At 36.0% G+C, this 8704-nt stretch overlaps 1 protein-coding gene across 5 annotated transcripts in view; it reads left to right on the forward strand.

Annotated features, from left to right (window-relative positions):
* Window positions 1-8704, forward strand: part of greb1l (GREB1 like retinoic acid receptor coactivator) — a 294398-nt gene extending 285694 nt beyond the window's left edge. For all 5 annotated transcript variants that reach the window (XM_072255747.1, XM_072255773.1, XM_072255784.1 and 2 more), the window contains one exon: window positions 25-8704. In XM_072255747.1, the coding sequence (XP_072111848.1) occupies window positions 25-188 (164 nt within the window). In that variant the 3' untranslated portion in view covers window positions 189-8704. The remainder of the gene's footprint in view (window positions 1-24) is intronic.

The following is an 8704-nucleotide window of genomic DNA, read 5'->3' on the forward strand; positions in this document are numbered from 1 at the left end:
ATGACAAATTATTTTCTTTTAAAGCTGCCACACTTTGTGTGATCTGTCAAGACCGAAGTTCATTACGTCAAACTATTGTCCGTCTAGAATTGGAAGATGAATGGCAGTTCCGGCTGCGTGATGAGTTTCAGACAGCCAACAGCAGTGATGATAAACCACTTTATTTTCTTACTGGACGGCACATTTAAGTTCACAGATAGCAAGAAATAACAGGTGATGGTGACGGGTGGCACAATAACAGCATAATAGAGTACAATTTATAATCCCAAAAGAAGGGTAAAGTGACACATTTTGAGTAGAAACAAAATGGGTAATTTTTCTGGTTACCTAACTGAGGTCACTTTATCAAACATTTACAGCAGAACAGGGACCGTGTGCTCAGTGTATAAGAAGGATCTATTAACCAAAGTCAGTTTATTCAGTAACTCCAGAAGGGAGTCTTGTGTGCGATTTGCAAGGAAAAAGGCATACGTACACCATGATAAAATCAAGCAATTCAATTTTTGGAAAAAGGCAGGGCAAGATGCAAAATGTTTTTTTTTCTTCATTAGAACCAATCAAACCAATGATGATTCCAAAACATAAGAAAAATAGACCTGGATCAACAAATAAGGTGAACGACTGCCACCAGAAATACTTCACTGAAGGAATGGAACAAAATCAGTGGAGCAAAAGCAATTGAAGATTGTACTTTAAGGATCTCCAGTGTCGCCATTCTTACTGTACATAATTACAGTTCAGCTCAGGGTTTTGAAAACAGGTGACAGTGGAGAAGGATTATCCATAATCACACCACATACTATTTCTTTTTGTTGGGTTTTATAGTGCATGTTTCCATGTTTATTTGGTTCCTAACCTGACAATATTTTTAAGCAAGTTCTCATATCTTCTGGACATTGTAATCTAAATACTAGGGAAATGTAAAATGTAGTTACATGATGTTTTCAAGTGGGACTACTGCTGATTTTTTTTAAGCGGCAATTGATCCAGAAACATTTTCCCACCAGAGATTTGCAGGCCTTCGTTAATTTTTTAAATTTCACATACACAATTGTGTTGTCTTCTCTTATATATATTTATAAGACCACTTTTTGTATTGTACAAGTAGTTGCATGCTTGTATTTTATATTTACTGCATTATTGTGTTTAATATTGCCTATTCTCATATAACTGATTACCATCATTCATTGAATCTGATTTTGGAAAGTTAAAGCAAATCCACGACAGGTATTACTAAAATAGTAAAAGCTAACGGTGGATGATGTGATTTTTGCTTTCCTTTTGTGTATGGTATATATTTCTTTTTCAAAGTAAATGTACACAAATATGACACATCTAATGATTCCTTGCTTTGTGCCTGTAATATGTATTTTTAATTTTTGTTACTGTTTAAAGAGATAACCTGTGGGAAAACAAACATAACATTGGTTTAATTGTAATTCTTTTACTGAGTTAATTCATAACTTTTTGACCATTTTTTTCCCTATATCTACAACAGTCTCTTTGCAGGGAATGCAATGATAATCTCAATGGCAACCAAAAAATATAAAATGATAGTAACTGTATAAAAATGTGAAATTGCCCCTAGCTCCTAACCTACCACTCTTCTCTCAGGCAACAGGATTATAGACATATAATGTAAGTTGGTTTTATAATCTTTCCAAAGATTGATTATTTGGCCTGCAACCACCTGGCAAGTTTGAAGTAAAATCATTCCAAATAGACAACGAAAGAAAATGATCCTATTTTAATGTCATTTTTCAATTGTAATTTAAGAATAAACTGTAGGCCTGTCAACAGCAAAGTGTATATGATCAGACATCAAATGAAAGTATGGGCATTACAAAGTAAATAACACTGGACAACAATTTTTTTCAAAAGTGTTGCTTCCTCAGAATTTTTTTTGTTTATGATAGACTGCTTGAAGATGAACGCAAATATAATTTCAGACTATTTGTATCACGTAGGAATTTGGAGAAACAACAAATTAATTTTTATTGAATATGATGTGTTTAATTGCATAATGGTGCTGATGCTTTGCAATAGTTGAACTAAAGTTAAAAATATTTTGTTAATGATTTTCATTTGTACTCAGTGTCTGAGGCTTCTTGCTTAAGTGTCCAACAATAATTCACCAGCATTTATGGATTCCAGTTGCCCTGGTATCTTTTCTCCATGACCGCAATGTCCTGGTGAAACCTTTCACCATGCTCGTCACTAACAGCACCAAGATTTGCAGGGAAGAAGTCTAAATGGGAGTGCAGAAAATGAATCCTTAGTGACATGTTGCACTTCATGGTTTCATATTCTTGAAGCATGCTTTCAACCAGCAACATGTAGTTTGGTGCTCTGTAGAAGCTGAGAAACATTTCAACAATTTCCTTGAATGCCTTCCATGTGATTTTCTCCGGTCCCACTAGAAATTCTTCAAATTGCCTGTCATTGATGACCTGTTTGATTAGTGGACCAACAAAAATGCTTTCCTTAATCTTGGCATCAGTTATTCTGGGAAGCATCTGTATCAAATATCAAAATCCTTCATAGAAATTTTTGTGCCTGGTGATAGCAAATTCCATCCTTACAGTCCTGAACTCAATAATTATTACTAAAATCTGCCCTGTCATGCAGCAGCCGCGCCGCCTAAGCATGCCTGGACAAGATAGGAAACTTTCCAGTTTACATTGTAGGCAACATTTTAATTGACTTGTATTATGAATTGAAATAATAAACATAAGTTTATTTAAAAAATAGTGCATGATAGGGAAATTTCACGGTGATTTTCATGATCAATAGCCCAAAATTCATAAGATACACCTAAAGGTATTTAGGGAGCAAAATCTTTGTTGTCCAGTGTAATTAAATCACACTATTACTGCAGATAAATGAATTAAAATGAGTAAGATTTATCTTTTATCTTACAAGGCATTTCTCTTCCTCCCCAACTCCACTCCTCCCAGTGCTTGCATTCGACACAATATTCAGAACGATAACAGTCCTTGAATAAACTCTTTATTCATCTACTGTTATGCGAGCTTTAAACAAAAGGGGCTTGTGGGTTTTAAAGGTAATGCATGTAATTATTATTTTGAGTTGAATTATGTAAACATGAAGGGCAAGCCTTATTGTCACAGATCTCAGGTAGCTTTGTATTACATGAATGTATTGCAGAAGTTCAAATTCCACTGACAGGATAAAGGGCCACATTTTGCAGACTGTGACCTAGACTAAAAGTAGCCTAAAAAAATTGTATGCTTGTTGCAGCAAATCTTGCAGAACCTGTCCTCAATCTGTCAATTCCATTAAATCAGTACATTTACCATGATTGAGATTCTTCTATAGCATTACACCCCAGTCCTGTCAATGAACTTTTTGCATTTTTATGACTGAATGTATGCTGTTAGTTGCAATGCTGTTATCAATGTACTTTAAAATTTTTGTGCTTAAGAGAAATACACCTGCATTTTCTCTACTCCATATATCATGAAAATGGTAGACCAAGTAATTGAAAGACTGGAAACTTGAAATTCAGGCTGGAGTGATAACTTTCAGTTTTAGGTCCCTTGCAAAATTGTTCTCACACTGTTTGAAAAGCCAAGGTAATTTAATGGTATACAATGTGGAGTGAATGATTTTTTTTTGTAGGTAAATACATTTTGCACATAACTCAGTCCACTTGGAACATGTTGGTTTCAAACACTAATTAGTTGTGGAGTGTATTTTTCTATTTTCCTTTTATTTAAATTTATATTGAACATTTATTAGCCTATTTCCTACAATGAAATGTCTCCACAAATTGTGCTGCCGACTGCAGCCTCTAGTCTCTGTTTCATTAACATCAAAGATTATAGACTTTGTTTACAGATTCAGCAGCAGCAACATTCAATTAGAGTCATACAGCATGGAATTGGGCTCATTAGCCCGACTCATCCTCTATATGCCCTTTATAATTTTATGACCTATACAAGGTCACCTTTCAGCCTTTGGCACTCCACTGAGAATAATCCCAGCCTATCATCTCTCTTTTACTCTAATGCTTTACTCTAAGCAATATCCCGATAAAACTCTCCTGCATTGTCTCTGTTGCTGCAACGTTGTCCTTGTAGTGTGCCAACAAGAATCATGTCTAGTACTCCATCTGTGGCCTAACCAATGCCTGATACAGCTGCATCATGTTTTAGCTCAATCCCATGGCATATTAAGGCAAGAATGCGAAATACCTGTGCCCTTACCCCCACCACTAGTCACTATTTTCAGAGAGCTATTAACTTGCTGTATAGCCCAAGGTCCCTCTATGTAACAATGCTTCTAAGGTCCCTGCAGTTTACTATACATTAGAAAATCCAAATGCACAACTTCGCACATCTGGAATCCGCCTAGACTCCACCCAACTTTCCAGCTGATCTAGGTCCTGCTGTATCCCAAGATGACTGTTTTTGATATTGACAACTCTGCCATTTTTTCTGTGATCTACAAACTCACTAATCATCAATTTATATAGATTAAAGAAAAAACAAAGATTCTAACACCAATTTCTGTAACACACCACTAATTACAGACTTCCATTCAGAGAAACAAGTATCTGCTACTAAACTCTGCCTTCCATCATCAAATCCATTCCAACTTATTTACTAAAGCACTCTGAATTCCTTGTGCCTCAACTTTTTTGGATCAGCCTATTGTGTGAAACCATGTCAAAAGCTTAACTAAAGTCAACATATGTTTACCATCATTTTCATCATTTTCCTAAATGACCTCCTCAATAATCTCATCAGATTTGAAACAGGATTTTCCATGTGTAAAACCATGCTATTTCCCTCCTAATAAAGCTCTGCCTTTCCAATTGATCGCTAATCCCATCTTTAAGGATTATCTTCCAACAGATTCCCTATTATGCAAGGCTCAACACTGATCTTCTTGTGTATGGAAGACCGTCTGATACCCTTCAGCCTTTCTCATCTAACCTGCAGCTACAGGTTCAAAATAAAACCTCTAAATTCCCCAGCAATTTCTGTCCTTGCTTCCGTTAACATTCTGGGATAGATTTCATTAGGACCTGAGTTAATATTTCTAACACCTTCCTGGTTCAAGCACATTTCAGACTATTAAGCATTCATCTTTCCCAACTCTCCATCTTCCTCCTTAGCAAATATTAATCTGAAGTAGTCATTCAGGACACCAAAGACTTCCTTTTTGACAATGAAGGGGCCTACTACTTCTCTAGCAACTGTCAGTCAAGTATATTTAAAAGATGCAAACAGGAATTCTGCAGATGCTGGAAATTCAAGCAACACACATCAAAGTTGCTGGTGAACGTTTATAGCTGTGAGAGTCAGTAGGCTAATAGTAGACATCAGTGGATAAGCTGTCTCCAGAGACAGAGACAGAAAGATCTAGAAAGGGGAGCGAGGTGTCGGAAATGGACCAGGTAAACTTGAGGGCAGGGTGAAAGTTGGAGGCAAAATTAATAAATTTTATAGCTGTGAGAGTCAGTAGGCTTATAGTAGACATCAGTGGATAAGTTGTCTTACTAACTCTTCCTTCAGTTAGTCCTGACGAAGGGTCTCGGCCTGAAACATCGACTGTACCTCTTCCTAGAGATGCTGCCTGGCCTGCTGCATTCACCAGCAACTTTGATGTGTGTTGCCTATATTTAAGAGTTGTTTTTCTTTTTTTAAATTTTGCTGGGCAGTGCAATTTCATATCCCCATTTTGCCATCCTAACTGATTTCTTAAGATCTCTGCTTACCTTTTGTTAACTTCAAAAGGACTCACGATAACAATTTTTCATAACTCACATAGACTTTGTTCATTTTCTGAGCAAGTCCTCACTTTGTTCCTTGATCTTACCAAATTTAACTTCTTACACTTACAAACACACATTGACTCTGAACTTTTGCTTTCAGATACCTTCATCTGATGTCATATTTCCCTTTTAGCAACTGCTGCAAATATTCTTTCATCTTATAGGTGAGTCCTCCCCCAGCCTAAGACCTGAACTCTAGGTTCAACTTATTGATTGTCACTGTTTGCAAAAGGTTCCTCCACAGACATTTCCACCACTTGCATCCTCTTTCCCTAAAGTAAGGCAGAGAAACAGAAACTACTGTTTCCCAGTAGTAGTAATAGGTTAAGACGTTATTCATTGGGATGTAGGAGACTAAGAGATGATCTTTTAGAGGTGTACAATCATGAGGAGCAAAGATGGCTGACTGCACAGTCTCATTCTCAGGGAAAGGGAATCAAAAACTAGACAGCATGGGTTTATGATGAAAGGGAAAAGATTTAAAAAGGGGCAAGTTGTTCATACAGAGGGAGGTGCATGTATGACATGAGCTGCCAGAGGTTGTGGCTGAGGCAGGAACAACAATGTTTATAAGACATTTAGAAAGGTACATGTATGATAGGTTTAAAAGGCTAAACACAGGCAAATGGATTAAATGGGCAGCTTGGTGGCATGGACAAGTTGGGCCAAGTGGTTTCTATGCTGAATGACAATCCATGTTGCTCTAAAACCCCTTCATTTAAAAAATGCCACCCAGTCTCAGCCCCTTACAGTAAGGCAATCGAGGTCAATATTGGGAAAGTTAAAACCACCCACTCACTATACCCTGTTACCATTTGGTCTTCCAAATCCTCCTATTTGGAGGTCTATAGTATAATTCCATCAAAGCTGATGTCCCAAGCCAATTGGGAAACAATATCCAATGAAAAAAGCAATACGGAGTGAAAGAGTTAATTTACCTGTTTTATATTTCAATTTTCCCTACTATATTAAAGTTTGGGCTGCAATAGTGACAGTTTAAAACATGTCTAATGTTTAATGTTTCTTTGAAAATGCCCTAAAGCATACCACTGCTACACAACCATAAATTTTGAATTATCCAGCAATGGTGCTCAGCCCTAACAGGCAAGTAAACACATGAAACTTAGTTAAATGATCCTTAAAACAGAAAATTCAGGAAAAGTACAACAGAACAAATCATTAGCTTAAAAAAAAGTTCGTAATGTGTCTATCCACATTCTATCTCAGCATTAGATGTTTGAAATTCTTAGTAGCCTGTGAAATGCCCCCATATCTTTACATAAAATAATTTCCTTCGAGACTAGTATTCAAAAAGTATTTATGCATACCCATTTAATAAAAATTGCAAATAAAACCAGTGCATGAAAGAAAGCATTCATCAAAAGTATTAGTGTCTTGGCCATGTAGGTATTTCTTAATAAGATCGAGTAACTTAACTTTGGTGTTTAGTACAAGTTAGCTATTAGTGATATTATCTACCTGTAATACACAATAAGTATCATCATGTCAGAGGCAATGCTCAAAAGACAATCATTTGCATTCTTTACGTTGATCAGGTTTTGTAGATTTAGAATGTACAGAGTAGTTTGAATTGTAATTCTGTGCGTTTAACCATACAGTTATCAGTCATCAATGGATCAATGAAATAGATTTCTCTCATAAACAAATCTTTTCCCAGTGTGGGTCCAGCAGCTCATCCCCAAGGTTCATGAAAGCAAAATTATGTTGGCCTTAGACCTGTAGCACATCCTTGAGGAAGGCATTTTCTTTCTTAGAATTGATCAAATTTATCAGACCACATTGGTGGTCTGATCTCAATAATCTCCAAGGTGCTATCCAATAATGCTTTTCTCAAAACTACAGCTACATAACTAAGTATTTGCCGGAGAGTGCCATTTAAAACATCTGTTGTTTACAATTTACTTCTCCTCCTACTAGCCAGCTCAAAACCCAAATAATGAAATTGATATTTTAGAGTAATATCATCCAAGTTTAGCAACACTCCAACCTCCAAACAATGAGCTTTTTAGTACCATACCAAGATGAGTCAACATCAAAAATCTTTTGGCCACTTCAGGCAATCCCTTTGGCCATAATGGGAGACGTAATTACTTTGGGATTTAACTATTTCAGTTGACCATTTTCAGTTTTCAAAGGTTTGCATCCTCTTTTATCTCATCACTACTCAAACACCATTGTATATTGATAGCACATTACAGCCCTCAATGTCCATCTCTTAACGTCCTGAATAACAAAAGCATCATGGTACCACAGCAGCAACAGGTATCACATGTAAAAAACAAACTCATCTTCCTTCAGGATCCAGAATTACCATATTTCTTTATATTAGTTGAGTAGAGCTATATTGAGTATTACAGTTCCCAAAAAAAAATTAAAAAATGGAAACATGCAGTTGTAGAACGAGTGCAAGTTGGAAAAGGTCCCACTCCAGCCTGAATGTTACTTTTAGATAACCTATAAATTTTCCCAGTTCATTTCAATATTTTGCTTAATGCCATGTATGGTAGCTACATTTGAAATTAGCAGTGCTACACCTGAAAGAGAGTATTTTTTTCTGTCGCATGTAAACAGTAGTCAATTTAAATATAAAATCTAGTATTAGACAAGCTCTAGAATATGAACAACTTAACTGTGAAGTTTAAATTATGCAATGGCTTTTTTGTAACTCAATAGTATGTTTTATCTAATTGCTGCTTATCTTTAATAATTCTGATTTTAATTGCTTTTTGGATCCCTAAATATAGTGAATTTTGTTTTGCTGACCAAATCTACCTCAAGTTTCAACATTTGTACAATGTTCATGTTGTCTTACTGCAATCGTGGTTCCAGTTTGTTTTTGACTGTGTTAGTTTACTTTGAATCTATTAAATTGATGTTTAA

This window comes from Mobula birostris, chromosome 1 (assembly GCF_030028105.1).
Source record: "Mobula birostris isolate sMobBir1 chromosome 1, sMobBir1.hap1, whole genome shotgun sequence".
NCBI classification, from domain to species: domain Eukaryota; kingdom Metazoa; phylum Chordata; class Chondrichthyes; order Myliobatiformes; family Myliobatidae; genus Mobula; species Mobula birostris.